The sequence below is a fragment of the Coloeus monedula genome (assembly GCF_965178545.1).
Source record: "Coloeus monedula genome assembly, chromosome: 20".
NCBI lineage: Eukaryota > Metazoa > Chordata > Aves > Passeriformes > Corvidae > Coloeus > Coloeus monedula.
The window spans coordinates 8833742-8849145 of record NC_138800.1 but is presented as its reverse complement, the minus strand read 5'-3'; the positions used below and the strand labels follow the sequence as shown (position 1 = coordinate 8849145).

Below are 15404 nucleotides of genomic sequence, written 5' to 3'. Positions count from 1 at the left end.
TCCGTGCATATCTCAGTATTAGCCTTCCATTCTTCCAGTCTTTTTACTGGCCAAATTCGGCAACTTTTTCGCTGTACTCATCCATTCAAACCCTTCTCAGCAGTGTAAACCGGTGAGTTTCCTCTCAAGTCAGTAAATCTACGCCAACCCATGCGGCCGAGGCTCGGTCCTGACTTTCCCCCTGCCGCCCTTCGCCTCGCACGGGGCTCTGAGCCGCCGCCGTCGGGGCCGCCCGGCTGCGCGGTTCTGTCGGGCGCGGGCTCGGGGCTCGCTTCTCCCCTCGTCTCCGTCGTGGTTGGCAGCTTTTCCTGGTGGGAAGAGAAGCAGGTTTTCTTTGGGGGAAGAGGAGCCGCTGAAAGGTTGCGGCGGCTGGAAGAGTGCTGGAGCATCCCGCGGAACGGATCCCACTCGGGTTTCCCCGGCCCGCGGACTAAGTGTAACTTTGGAGAAAAGCGACAGTAAACTTTTATTAATCGCCGGTGTTTAGGGCCAAGGCATGAGCGAGCTCGGTGACAGTGATGAGTGGTTTGGAGCGGTGGTCCCTGAAAGCGGGGCTTATCCTCCCACTGCTCCCTTGGCTCGGCGTTGATGAGCCGTGAATAGGAGCCACCCTGCCGTCGGGGATCCGGCCGTTTATCTGCCGGGTGATGACAGTCGGGCTGGTTTCGCCTCGCCGTCAATTGCCGGAGCCTTCGGGAAGCGCACGGAGCTGCCGCAGCCGGGGACTCCGTCCGACGAGGACGTTTCGCCCCTCGGTGGCGGCTCCGTCCCCCGGCCGGGGGATGAGGAAATCTGTGCCCTCCCGGAGGAACCGACCCCGGAGCCCGCTACGGGCAGGTGCTGTCCGGGCTCAGGGCACGGTGAACCGAGCGCGGCTGGACTCAACCGGGGCCGCACGGCGGGGAATGGGCCCGACCCCACCGCTCCAGCATCCCCGTACGCACCGACGGGGAAGTCTGAGACTGGAAGGAGGCCTGAAAGTTTTTGGACTTGCTTTAATTAAATCCTCCCCACCTGGGATTGCCCCCTCCGCCTTTTTTTTTTTTTTTTTTTTTTTTTTTTGTTCAAGGGGGAAAAGACTGCATTTAAGGTCGGGAAGATCAGGCCGGTATTTCCCCTGTCCTTGCCGCGGTTGCGGGAGGAAGGGCTGAAGGGAGATTCACCCAGACAAAGCCGAGCCCCCGGTACCGGCTCACAGTCACACCAAAATTCACCTTGCCGTGGAGCCCGGCCCTCGGCAGCCGCCCCGGTCCCGCAGCCCGCGGGGAGAGCCCGGCCCACAGGTGGGAACCGGCGGCGGGAAGGAGCGGTCCAAACGAGGGGCGGGCGCGGTGCTCGGCTGCGCGCACCCTCCGCGGCGGCGGGGTCGGGGCTCGGGCCCGTAGCTCAGAGGCAGCTGCGACCGCGGAACCAGCGGGGAACCGAGCGGGGCAGGTCAGCGGCGGGAGCAGCGTTCCCGGGAGCTTCCGGCTGCGCCGGGCCTCTCGCTGCCTCTCGCCCTCACCCTTAGGCCCTCAGGGGCCTCACCCTTAGGCCCTTCTCAGCCCCTGCTCGGTCTGTGCGGGGGCGGGACGCTCGCGGGTCCCGTCTCGCCCCGGCCCCGTCGGGGCCCGCCACGGCCCGGTCTCACCTGCCCCGTCCCGCTGGCTCCTGCGGAAACCGCTCGCCGCTCCCAAGCTCGCATCCCCCGGCCCGCCCGGGTCCTCTTTTTTTTTTTTCTTCCCTTTCCTTCTTTCTTTTCTTTTCTCTCTCTCTTTTTTTTTTTTTTTTTTTTTTTTTTTTGGTAGGAGTGGGAAAAAGGTTCATTACGAGGTTGACCCCACTTTACTTTTTATTCTGCTCCTGTTCCCAATTTCGGCACCACGTGACGGTGGGAGTGAGTTTGGGTTTAAATTCACTTTCAAGAAAACCCCGATAAGACCCCTGCCCCGCGCAGCCCCGCCGGCCCATGGCTGGGTCCCTGTGAGCCCGGCGCTGCGGGAGCGAGCGGCGCCTCGGCGCCCGCCCGGGACCCCCGGCTCGGGTAAGGGCTCCTGCCCGCGGGCGCGGAGAGGGCGGAGGGGATGCGCACGGGCTCGGGGGGCGCTGTGCAGAGCAGAGCCTGGCGGTGCTGTCGCGATATAGTCGCGGGGCACAGCAGTGGAGCTGTCGCGACAGGCGTATGTACAGGGGGTAGCGCGGGGGCCTGGGCGCGGTTCGGATGTGAGGGTCAGCTTAGCACAGGGGGCACAGCGCTGTGGGGATATGAGTGTGTGTGGCTTGGAAATCGCGACAGCCGAGCTGAAGTGGCCCTTTCAGTCGCGACAGCACGCGGGGACTCTCCCGAGTGGGTTCTTCTCCTGATTTGGGGGTTTAGTGTGGTGGTGGGAGCTCCGAGCAGGCGGTGCCCGTGCCGTAGGGTGAGGGAGCTCCATCTGGGTGGTGTGAGGGGCCGCGCGCGCCTCTCCCCTTGCCGCCCTCACTTCGGGGCGGCCCTGACAGCCTGGCCTCGCCGTCGCTCTGTTGTGGCCGCCCAGCTCCTGCCTGCCTTGTGGCAAGGCTCGGGGCTGTCTGTCGCCACATGGGGAGGAGGGGGAGTCCTGTCCTCGTCCCCGGGGTCGCAGGGAGACCCGCAACCGAAGGCAGGCCGTAGACCGGCGGGCACGGATGGTTGGGCTGCAGTGCAGGGTCAGGGAACCCGAAGGGGTTTTAGGCCCCTCCTGAGGCGGGATCCCTGCCCAGGCCTGATCCCGGCTCTTTCTCATCACCTCTCCCGGGCTACCCCGGCTCCCGCCGCAGGGTCCCGCCGCGCCAGGTGCCCTTCCAAGCGCGGCCTATGCCCCCCGCTGCAGCCCCCGCCGGGCCCGGCTCCCCGGCTGGCAGTGGAGAGCGCCAGGACCGTCGGGGCTGTGTGGGGGCGGTGGTGCCGAGGATGTCCCCTCTCCCCGGGCTCCCCCCGGAGCAGCGAGCGGCTCCGCTCGCCGCCAGGCCCGGCGCAGCGCCGAAGCAGGCCGGGGAAGGCCGTGGCCGGCTCCGGTGCGCGGGGGCCGGGCGGCCGCTGCCCCCGCCGGTGCCCCCCGGTGCGGACCGTCGGGCGGGCACGGGGCCGGGCCGGGCCGGGCCGGGCCGGGCGGAGCGGGACAGAGTCGGTGTAAGGGGATGTGATTGACAGCGGCAACGTCAGCAACAGGAGGGGAAGGGAAAAGGGAGGGGGGGGAGACAAAGAGGGAGGGAGTCGAAAGGCCCCAAACTGGATCTTTATGGAACATTTTCCGCCGAGATCAAGGGAAAGTGAATCCGCGCAGCGGGGGATGCCCCGCACGCCGCTGCCATCGGGGGCCGCGGAGCCGCTCCCGGCCTGAGCGCCCCGCGGATGCCCTTCATGCCGCAGCCGCCCCCAGGCCAAGCCCGGAGCCCCCCTCTGCGCCTCCTGCCCCTCGGCCGGCCGTGTGAGTTCCCGGGGTGCGGGGGGAAGGACGGGAAGGAGCGGGGGTCCAAGGGTGCGGGGCTCCCTGCAGCCCGCCGAGCCCGGCCTGTGCCGGGACACTGCCGCCAGCCTGCCCCGCTGCTCCCTGCCAGCCAACCTGCTCTGTGCCGGGAGCACCGGGGTCCCAGTCCGGGGCTGGAGCTTTGCCCTCAGGCTTCGCCGAGGATACCTCCCACCTGTGCCCTCCCGGTCACCCAGCTCCGCGGTGCGGTTGGACGCTGGGAAACCTCGGCGCTTCGGCCGGGCTGGGGCCACCCAGTCCCGACACCCCGAGCCAGGCAGAGGGACCTGCGGAGCTCTCGGGGCACCGGGCCCTGTACCGTGCTCCCCGCTCAGCGCTCCCTGACCCGGGGACTGCGGCTGGTCACTGGGGTATGTGTGTCCACTCGCACACAGCTGGGCTGGTTGTCTGGCTCCCCGGTGGGAGCTCTCACTGGAATTCTGGTGGGACTGGAGCTGGGAGTCTCAGTCCTGCTCACACCAGAGCTCTGCTGGAGCTGGAAATTGGGGTCCTAGCCCCGCTCTCCCTGGAGCTCTGCTGGAGCTGGAATTTGGGGTCCCAGCCCTGCTCTCCCCCTGCATTTAACATCGGGACCACCACTGTCCTGAACAGCGGCTCGGCCTTGGCGGCTCGGGGCAGGGACTGGGGCTGTGGGCCGGGGACAGGAGCGCTCCCTCAGGCACCGCAGGTCCATGGCCAGTGCTGGTTTTGGCCCCTGGGATCGGCACCCCACAGCCTCCTCGGAGCTGCTCCCCCTCCATGCTGCTGCTGCCCGTCCGTCTGTCTGTCCATCCATCCGTCAAGCGGGGCGGGCAGCCGCGTCCCTCCGCGCTGTAAAAGTCGGCGTTGATGCGCGGCAGCCCCGGCGGAGCTGTCAGGCCTTATCTTTATTGGCTTTTCCCAGTCTCCGTCCAAGTTTAAGAGGGGCCCTTTTATCTCGGAGCCCAGCACTCCCCCTGTTTACACCGTCCGTCTCCGCCGCAGCGCTTCATCGTGGAGCCCCCGCAGCCCCGACGGGACGGGGCACAGAGACCGACCGGGCCGGGCTGCCCTCCCCAACGGGTACCGGAGGGGAGAGGAGGAGGGCAGAGGAGAGAGAGTTGGGGCTGGGGGGCTGCGGCCACATCAGAGATGAGCTGCCCTGGCCTCAAGCGGGAGCGCAGCCACGCGTGGGCGGCTCCCCCGCGGGGGCCAGCGGGCCCGGTCTGGCTCTGCCGGGCAAGCGGCTTCCCCCGGGGCCGGCGGTGCCACATCCCAGTGTTGCCGAGTGCCGCCGCCCGAGGAAAGACCACGGGCCGGATCGGGAGGGCCTGACCTCGCAGGTGGCTGTGTCCAGTGCTGGGCGAGGGGCAGGGGTTGGACATGGCCCCTGGTGCCGCGAGCTAACGTTGCACCTCTCTCCCCCAAGGAAATGCTCCAGGAGAAAAGCCTGTCTGAAACCGAGGAAGGGTTTCCAACAGCCCCCGCGCCCGGCCATGCGGACACCTCCGCCGGCTCCCCCGTCCTCGGCGTAGCCGGGGGGAGCACCACGCCGCTCAGCAGCCCGCAGCTCCCCGACCCTGAGCAGGTACGGACCATCCGGCCCCGCGTACTGCCCTGCCCGCCAGCTGCGCCCTCACCCCCGCCACCAGCCCGGCCTGTAACCGCGCATCTACCCTGGCGACGACACGGGGAGGGATTGCGAGGAAAGCGCATTTTTCTTCACTTTTTTTTGCTTTTATATTTTGTTGTTATTATTTTGTTTTATTTTCCCTGTCCACAGCAGGCCACCCCGTGCCTGCTGTCGGTGCGCAGGGCGGTAAAGAGCGAGCACCGAGAGCCGCAGCCGGGTCCGATGGGTGGCAGAGCCGCCGCTGCTCCTCCCGGGGATGCGGCTCGGCAGGGGATTCACTGGGGTTTTTTCCATCTCTAAATGAAACGCGACTTCTGTGACTTCGCCCCGCGCACGGCCGTGCCTCTGCGATGTTCCCAGCATCCCGTGGAACGCACAAAGTGCGGCCCTGGACACAGAGCCATTGTCCCTGTGTCCTCACGGCTGCTCCTGGCCCTGGTTTTTGGGGGCCTTAGGGCGAGTCTACCCCAACAGACTTTTTTTCCCCTAGGGAAAAAAAAAGAAAAAAAAGAAAAAAAAATCCATTTAGCCGCAGTGTCCTGCCTGGTTGTGAAAGTCTGCAATTAAAACCGGCCTCCGTTTGTTTCTCTTACTTTTGGCAAAGGGCAGTGGAATTTTTGAGACTCCATCCTCCTCCTGCACAGGCTGGTGGCTTTGCCTGGAGCCTCGGCTGCAGCGTGGGCCCTGGGTGTTCCCAGCCTCAGCCCTTCCACGGCCCTTCCCAGCCCTTCTCCCAGGTTTTCTCCATCGTTTCTTGCTGTTCTCATTATCTTTATTTTTTTACAGACAATAGAAAATATCAAAGTCTATCTCCATGAGAAGGAGCTATGGAAGAAATTTCATGAAGCTGGCACAGAAATGATAATAACCAAAGCAGGCAGGTTAGTAAAAATTCCCTGCAAACATGTATTGCTTCTGATCTCTATGAAATGTCCTGACTGGGTTTTGAATTGCCAAGACTGGGTTTTGCAGAGCTGCCACAGTCAGTGACATTTAAAAAATATTGTGATTGCAGATTTTAGTAAGATCATTTTTTCAGTGTAAACTGTACATGTGTTTGAGTGTGGCAATTGGACTGTAGATGCAAGAAAATGTGGAGTCGTTTGGAATATTTAGTCCCGATTCTCTCTGGTAATTATTTTTTAAAATTATTTTTTAATTAGGATATTAGCATAATTGTGGCTTTATTTTTTTTTTTCCCCCACAAAGCAAACCCCTTTCCCTTTTCTGTGTCATGTATCAAGACCTGTGCTGGGATATTTTACACCAGAGTTTTAGCAGTGCGAAGGTTCTTTTAATCTCAAAACTGAAAGAGAAATGGGTGCCACTTCTGGGTAAAAAAAAAATCTGTTTTCCCTTGGAAACAATCTATTATTTTTACCAAATTAGAGCTCCCTCAGTGTGCACACCCAGGGAGGGAGACCAGAGTCTCACAGAGGCTTCAGTTCCCCAAAGGACTCAGCCCTGCATCTGCTCAGGGCTCCTTTCCTGGCTGGGCTGCTCTGGTGGGAGATAGCAGAATTAATGTCAGAAAATTAAGCATCAGAATTATACCTCAGACCATCACTGGCTCGGGAATCAGATAATTCCCAAGAAAATTAGCCGGGTGTCACCGTGGGCACCAAAGTGTCTGTCCTTGGCTTCTGCGGCAGTGGGCTCACCTCGCTGCTGCTGGGAAAGAAAAATTGAGGTGTTAAAATTTAATTCCAGCACAGCTGAGAAGTTCTGCCGTGCCCTGCGATTGCTTGTTTCACACCGTGCTAGCGAGCTGTGCAGGCAGACTCAAACAGCGGGGAGAAAACAGAGAAAAAGCCCCACAAATAATTTCTATGCATTCTTTATTTCTCTGTTGTCTCTGATCCTTCGTGCAGGGCAGCCAGGGGTGCTCATGGAGTGTGTGTGTGTGACTTTCCTCCCCTATTTGTTGCTCACACTGTGAGACACAGAACCCAGCCCTCGGCACTGGATTTTTGGGATTGGTGAGCGTTCTCCCTCTGCTTTCCTCTGTCCCGGCAGTGCTGCTCTATGCAGCAGCTGGTCGGTGTAGGGAAGTTGTACTCTAATAAGCAAGATATTCCCATTAGTCCCCCTGGAGAGGGTGTGTACGTCCCGGGAATCTTCCATTTATTTGCTGTGTGGCTGTTTATGAAGTGATTGTGCAGGTAACTCTGTCCTTATCACACCCTATTTTGGTGTATAAAATCTCAGGGCTTGTTCTGCAGTGTCTGCTGATGGGAAGAGCCGGATTCATTTGGATAGGTCTGCTCCCTAAGTCAGCTCAGATGAGGGGATCAAGACCTCAGATATTTCACCCTTAATTTATAGTATCTGAGTGTGTCTGTGAGGGGAACGTGTAATATCTTTACCAAATTCTAGACCTTAAGCATCCCAAACGTGCATGTTATCTCTTTGTAAGTCTTAACGTGGGTTGTTTAAACAACTCCATATGTATAGGGCTCAGTCCCACATTCCTTGTCCGGTGGAGCTGGCAGCGCACCTTTCAGGAGGATGGGATGGGGAGTAGACCACAAGATGTACAAAATTTCGTGGTTTTTAAGTTACCCGAGCCAAATTCTCCAATTGCGAAAATCAGTGCAGCGCCATCGAGCTGAAAGAAATTTAAATTTCTTTTTAGAAACAGTTTTGAATTTAAAAAAAAAAAGAAAAAGGAAGAAATGGCTGAAATGCTGATGAATTACACGAAACAAAAGGACCTTTTTTTTTCACTGGGTTGGGCTGCAAATGGTGTCAAAATACAGGGCGAGGGCTTTCTTTTATCGGTGTTTTTAGCAGCGAGGCACAGCCCCGGAGCCTCCTCAGCGGGACCGCAGCCCCCGCGCCGCCGGTGCCAGGACCGGGCTCGGTCTCCCAGCCCGGGCTGGGCTCTGAGGCAGCATCGACAGCAAAAATACACAAAATAATTAGCATGAGAACGGCCGAAACAGCGAACAGCTTAAATCCCGTGGCGGCTCGAGTCTCGGTCCATAGCGATGCCGCGCGTGGCCGTGCTGAGGGCAGGGCAGCCCACGAGCTGGAATCTGCTGGTAATCCCCATGCAAAGGACAAAATGAAAATTATTACTTCATGCAGATTTTATTTTACCCAAGCTATTTAAACAGAGAGTCGCAATAATAAACCTCCTCTTGACCCAATTAAAAAAACCCATGGCTAATGGAGATTTGTGTGCACTTGCATTTAGCATTGGGAGGGTGTGGAAAGAGGGAAAGCGGCTAATTGCAGGCACTAATTAGGACTCTAATCCCCCTCCCAGCAGGCACAGAGATGCCCCTGAATGCCGTTAGTTGAAATCATTTAAACGTAGGTCTGTCTGACCTCAAGGGGCACAAACGAAAAGAAATGGAAGCCTGATTTTTAAATTTCAAACAACAAAAAAAAAGAGTGACTTTAATGACAAGTTCACTCAATGGAGAGGAAATGTAAAGCTCAGCGGAAGCGTTAATTCCATGGCAATGGTGTAAAATAGCTTTTTTGTATAAACAAGGCAAATATTGATAACTTAGTTGGGGGGAAAGGGGGAGTCGTTTGTTTCATTCTTTGTAGAGTTCCACAGAACGAGCCAACTATAAATTATCGAGAATTTAGGGCTGAGAATTACTTTAGGGGATTATTACTGCCTCTTAGGACTGATCTGTAGGAGATACTAGGAGAACACAGCAAGCTCAGCATTGAAATAGAAATCATGTTGTTGCCAAGAAAGTTTGATTTATAAAGTGGAAACATCTTTAAAATGCACTCGCTATCTTTTTAATGTCCGACTGCTTCATTGTGGGAGGGGAAAAAAAAAGAGATTATTTTATATTAAAAGGATCGTCAAAAGATAAAAAGTTTGTGTTAGCAAAGTTTCCTGAACTTTGGAGAAAAGCGCTCAGATCCCTTAGAGCACCCGTGGCAGCGCCCGCAGGATGGGCGCCGGCTCCATCCCTCAGAGCCTTCCTCTCCTTCCTCTTCTTTGAGGTTTGCTCTAATTACGGATTTCTCCTCCAGAGGATTATCCGGTGATGGTTTTAAAAGGCTGAATAGATGCGGTGCAGAGATTGCCGCGTCCCCGGCGCTGCCTGGAGCGCTGGGTACCTGCGGGCTGCCCGAACCGGAGGGGAACGGGAGGAAAAGCGGCAGCCACGGGTGATCCCTTCAGGCACTGCCCCGCTGGCGAGGGGCGTTTTGCAGGGCAGGTTTTTCGGGAGGCAGAGGGAATCCCGTTGTTCGGGGGGCTGGGAGCAGCCCCTCTCCGTGGAACCCCGGCGGGGCGGCCGCTCCTGGTCCACGCTCCAGCATCCCGGTTCCATCCCTGCTCTCACCCAGCTGGGGCACTTTCCAGGGATGGGGGAATGAGTCCAGCACCCACAGCGAGCTGTGCATGCCTGGTTTTGGAAATAATTGTTCACAAACCCTCCCGTGTATATATATGCACATACAAATATGTGTGTGTTAAAACAAACAAAAAACCTTCCAAAACCAAACCAACCAAAAAAATCCCTCCCCCCAGAAAAAATATTTAACCAAAAAATACCCTAAAAACCACCACCACTGAAAAGTTCCTGTCGATGAGGTCCTGTTCAATCAAATTAATCAAATCAATCTAGATGCTAATAAAGGGCACAGGGTGTATTAGAGGATGCAGATGCAGCTGCACATCTGGAGTCCTCCCCTCTGGCCGCCCTGCTGTGGGGGCATCGCTCTGTCCTAGCAGGGTGCACACCTTTCCTGTGGGATTTTAGGAATTCCATAGTTGTGAAATTGTACAAGGGGTGGGGAAAGCAGAAAGCAAATGAGGGACTTCATTATAAATCTGGCTTTCCGATTTCATTCTCTTGCTTTTATGTGCTATTATTTAACTGAACAATTGTGAATTTTTTTGTAGCTCATGGCAAACCATTCTTTGTGAAACCTCATCTTTCAGACTTTATTTCTGCTGGAAGTTAATCTTTGCTTCCACAGTGTTCCTGGCTCAGGATTTCTTCTTTCTGTTAGATTATTTATTTAGCTGTTCCCTAGGTTTTTTGCCATGGTGCCAGTCTTTGCAGCATTGCAATTTCTATCCAGGTATTGCCAAGGACAAACAATTTGATAAAGCTTTTGTCTAAGCAGTAAAAAATGCCAGTTCACAGGATGCCTGGTCACTTTTTTGTGAGCAGTTCCTGAAGAGAAAATAACATGTCATTTCTCTGTGGTAGCAGAACCATCCCTGAGATGTAACAGGAGGCTCGAGGTACTGAATTTGAGTTTTGGCTGGAGTGTAGGATGTGCACAGGTACAAAGACAGCTTTGGTCTCTATGGTAGCAGGTTTTAAGAAGCGTATGAAGGAAAATGCTGCAGAGGAAAAAAATAGAACCAATAAAGCAGCTTGCATGTGTGGAAAAGATGCAAATCCTCTTTAGATGTTCAAGTTTCATTTTAAAAGTGGCTTATTTCAGTTGAAAAAAAATCTGTTCCTAATCAACTTTAGTAAACCAAAATAAAACTAGTTTTTAGGACATCAAGGTCTGAAGAAGTATAAATGCTTTGGCTAAGCTGGTGCAGCTTTCCTGTGTGAATAATCCTTTAAAAGTTAAATTTTCCATGGCTCTGTGGGGCATATGGATGCCCAGTTCTCATTACAATTAAAGGGAAATATTTGTCCAGAATCTTTTGAGGCAGTTACAAGAATTTCTGCTGAAGGTTTTTGATCCAAAAGCAAACCTTAATATCCAAGATCAACGAAGGAATGTGAGCCGTCAATTTAAAACATAGAAATAAAATAGATATTTGAGGAATGTTTGATCTGCTTGCTCCTAAATTTGGGGTCCTGGAATTATCCTGTTCGGGCAAACTCCTGATTTTAGAGAAAAAGCAGGAGCAAACTCCAATGGCTCTTGGCTGTGCTGCTAAAGTTGTCGACAGCTTTGGCAAGGGAGACAGAGCTTGTGCACGCCGAGCAGGGCAGGGATGGGAATTTAGTTCCTAATACACTTCTCTCTTCAAGCAGCAATCCCTGCTTTTTAAAGACATGGGATGTTCATGGTTAAGGGTGTTCCCAAAGCTTTCCCTGCTTGTCCTTACACTGGAGCTGTGGCAGGGTGAGGGGAGGCTTTGGTCAAGGCCAGACCAGCTGGGGAAGGTCCCAACCGCTGCTGGGGCTCTGCTGCTGCCTCAAAGGCTCCTGGACACTGGGGCTGTGGATCCACCAGTGCCGAGGCTGCCTCGGCTCCTCCGAAGCCCACATGGAGCAGGAGGGGCTGCACTGCCGAGGGAGCTGGGCTGGAGAGGGAGCAAACCTGCCCCGAAATGCTGTTGGTGGCCACGCTCCTGCCCAGGTTCTCTCTGAGGCACCTTTGTGCTGTGCTGCTGGTGCTGCTGGCACCACCTCTCCCATCCTCAGGCACGTTGGGACCTTCAGCTGCGGCAAAATGAAAGCCCAGAGAAGCAGCCCGTGGCCAGGAGCCTGCCTGTGCCTCAAGTCACCATGGGGCAAAGAGAGGAAATGTTTCTAGACCATGAAAGCAGCCATCCAGCTAACCAAGTTCTCAAGTATGTGAGAAACAATGTTTTATTTAAAAATTAGATGTGCTAGCCAGAAGGAAAAAATACAACCTCGCCATTCCAAAATATAAAAATCCCTTAACTGTCTGACCTTCTCATCACTAGGTCATGGTCCTGCCACCAGATAAATCTCTCCTATCTGCCCATAGACTGAGAGTTCAATGTTGCTTGTGTTAGTGACAGTGAATTTGGGGCTGAAAAATGAACTACTGATGAGAACTCCTGTTGAACCTGTATTGTTTGTTATTCTGAGGCAAGGATCTGGCATGGGCTAATCCAGCACTTCAAAGTTAACTGCTCTTACTTTGTATACAGAGCGTCATAACGGAGTGGCGTGGGTGATAAGAGAAATAAGGGACTGAGGGTTAGGATACACTGGGAAAATGGGACCCTGTTGAAAAACTCTTTGATCTCTCTAAAGTATTTTCTGAAAGCAAGAATCTATCAAAAAGGAAATGCCATTTAAAAGGCTAAAAGAAACAGCTGACATCCCCAAATTTGTTTCAATCTGCCCTGGAGAATATTATTTTTAAAGATGCGTTAAGTCAGTGGAAGAAATACTTGTCAAAAGAAGGGCAATTAGAAAAAAATGAAGAAAGGTCATCAAGACGGAGACATAGTTCTTGAAGCCTCCGGACACCATTCTTTCCCCTTCTAACAATGAAGACAAGGAGAAGCATCCTCAAGCAGCCATGGCCAATTCTCAAGAAGAATTTGGGGCCACATTAGTTGTTTTCAGGGATGCAGGTGTGTCATCTGCCTCGGTGTTCTGAAACCATCTCTGGTGGCATCTCAGCATGCCCAGCAGGTTCTGAGGAGGTGGTTGCTCAGCCATGACATGGCTTGTTAGCCAAGATGTTGAGTGAGCAGTACTTTTCTGATCCTTCTGCAGCCTGATCTGCCATGGGCAGCACCTTCCCAGGCAGCACCACACAGGAGCTTCCAAAAATCAGTCACTGCTTTACTTGACCACCCCAAAAGCAAGGACTGTAAAATCTTTGTCTGTCTTTGGAAATCTTTATCTTATTGTCTTAAAAAATAGAACTTCAGCTAGTAAGTGCTTGGGGATGTTTTTAGCCCCTTGAAAGGACAGAAAGAAGCACGTTGTAGTATCTGAAGGACCATCCACATTCAGGGATGTGCAATGAGCACCAGTCCCCATAAACCCATGGGCCTCAGAGAGCACTGACAGCCTTGTCCATGGTGAGGACATGGCTTGAGTTGCTCAGGTGTTTTGTTTCCATGCAGTTTCCTCTATGGAAATACTGTTTGAATTCCCTACTTACCCTGTGCTGATCAGAGACATCCCTTCCCAGCTAGTGCATCCACAGGGACATCAGGAATGGTGTTGGCATCTAAGTGAAGGCCAGATTAAATCCTGGTGAGCAGCAGGCCAGTGAGGGTTTGTCGCTGATGTGCAGTGTGGCACAGCACAGGCACGGCTCAGATGAGTATTTGAGCTCCTCAGTCAGCTCTGATCCTCTCCACTTTTCTGGTTTGCTATCCACTGCCCAAAAAATAAGATTTTTTTGCACATGGGAGCTTTGCAGCCACCCATCTCTCCAGGATCAACCAGACCTGCTCATATGGGGATTAAAATACACGTGAGATGCCCACAAAGAGGCCAAGCTTGAAAGGCTGGGAACTGCTGCCCCAAAGGAAAGCAAAGCTTTCCTCTTATCGCTCACTTCCAAATCCAACCAGCCAATTACACATCAATTAAACTTTGTTTGAACATAATAGAAGCTTTGGCTCCGTGTCAGCAGCTGCTCCACGGTTAAGGGGATTGGATAGTAATAGTATAAATAAATAAACAAGAGATGCTTATTCTAACAGTTCATTTTAAAACAATTTGTGAATATCATGTAGAGATAAAATGTGCCTAGCATAAACTTAGCTAAGCAGTGACTGCTTCATTATCAGAACAAATAATTCACTAGCACATCATCTTTGAAGCTTGGGAGGCCTGTGGAATTGTGCTGCTTGTTTATTTTCCTGGCTTTTACTGTTTTTGCTACATTTCATCTGCAAGGAAGGGTTTAGCTGGGGCTGTGGCAGTGTGGTGCCAAGCTCTGGTGATGCCAACCCTGCTCTCACTGCCCACAGTCCCCAGAGCCAGGCTCAGCCCCTCTGCTCTCCCCAGAGCATCACTGGGTGCCAGACTGTGAGATTTTAATGCCATGTGGGGTGTCCTGCTCACACAGGAGGCACCGTAGCCTTTCCCCATGATCGCTTTCTTTGAGGGTGCCTTTCTCTTGTGAGCATAACAACTGATGTAAGGTTTGACCTGTGAAGGGCAGTGAGAGCTGCAGTGCAGGGAGTAGGACAGGAACGTGCCTGTCCGAGCCACTAAACCCAGCAGAGACCTTTGAGGGGCACACAAGGCCCTCAGGACGGGTCTGGATGGTCCCTTCTGCTCTGGCTGGAGCTGGAGGGAGGGAGAAATGGGTTTGAATGTGCCTATAATTGGGGTCCTACCAATTTGGTGTTTTGCAGAAGAGGCTGCTGGGTCTGGTGCTTGGCTGTTTGTGCTGCATCCCTTGTGTGTCACACGGGTGTTCTGAGGGCTCATGGCCGGTCCCTGGGTGGGCAGGGGAGCTGTGGGGCTGGTGGTGGCTGCTGAGCCCTGCTCCCTGAGTGGCCCTGCTGCCTCTGCCTAAGGTGTGCTGCTGGGCTGGACACACACCTGGTGTGGCTTTCAAAAAAAGCAGTATAAATTGGAAGGAAATTGGTCCAGTGCTGGATGTCCCCACCCCAGGGATGGTGTTGTCATTGGCACGTTCAGGGCATTTGCTCCAGCCCATGGACTGTGTGTCCAAACAGGTTTTGGGTCTGAACAAAAGGTGATGAAGCCAGGAATTGCTGCAGTTAATATCCTCAGTACTGGTGGTTCAAACTTCACCAGAGAGTTGGGTTTTGCTGTGCTGCACTCGTGCTCAACACTGAACCTCGCTGAGCTGCCCCATTTGCCCAGGCAGGGCTGCAGCTCCCCTTGGCACAGGAGGTGCCCTGAGGAGCAGATGCCACCTGCTTGCAGATGCTCCTCGGGAAGCCCCAAATTCCCATTTTTTGTCCCCAGTTTCTGTGCAGCAAAGCTCTCCCCCAGTTTGGAGCCATGCAGGAAGGAGGGTGGATAAAATGGATCTGCCTGGGTCTTGCTTCAGACCTCCCACCAAAGCCAGGCTGAGCTTTCCCAGAGCTTGGCAAGACGTTGGCAAGTTTTATTGCAGCACTGGGTGATTCTTGTGCCTCTGCTGGTCCCCGAGCAATGGATGATGAAGCAACCTATTGTCCAGGAGCTGGCCGGAGCGGAGCATCCTCCGCGGAGCCGCCCATCCGCCCTGGAGCTCCTGCCGGCACAGAGCTGCCAGAGGGGCTGCTCATGCAAAGCTACTGCTGAGCTGCAGCTTCTCGTGGCTGTGAGTAGCTCCATTGACCTGTAGTAAATTTGGGGAAGCAGGCAGGTTTTTGGCCCCTTCCCAGGGCTGACAGGGAGCTCTATAGAGCCACTGTAGGTACGGCCTCGCTCCCAGGCAGGGCTGGTGCAGCCCGGTGCCTCCACCGTGGTTTTCTGCTCCCTTCTTTCAAATGGGACATTTAATAAGGGCCAGGACATGATATTAGGTGCTGTCTCTTGCTTTTTTTTTCTTTTTAATTCAGTCTCTATGACTGCATTTCCTTGGCCCCAGCTCTCGGGTTTGTCATGCCTTCCCACCAGAAATGCACAACCCATGTTTGTATCATATTGCAAAGAGATATTTACTAAACGAGCCTCTGCCAAGGG

The 15404-nt window shown here is 54.3% G+C and overlaps 1 protein-coding gene across 1 annotated transcript in view; it reads left to right on the top strand.

The window, feature by feature from the left end:
* Nucleotides 1-4878: 4878 nt before the first annotated feature.
* Nucleotides 4879-15404, top strand: part of TBX4 (T-box transcription factor 4) — a gene marked incomplete at both ends in the record, with an annotated part of 30764 nt that continues 20238 nt past the window's right edge. Inside the window, 2 exons of the mRNA XM_082294865.1 lie at nucleotides 4879-5034; nucleotides 5866-5960. Of these exons, the coding sequence (XP_082150991.1) occupies nucleotides 4879-5034; nucleotides 5866-5960 (251 nt within the window). The remainder of the gene's footprint in view (nucleotides 5035-5865; nucleotides 5961-15404) is intronic.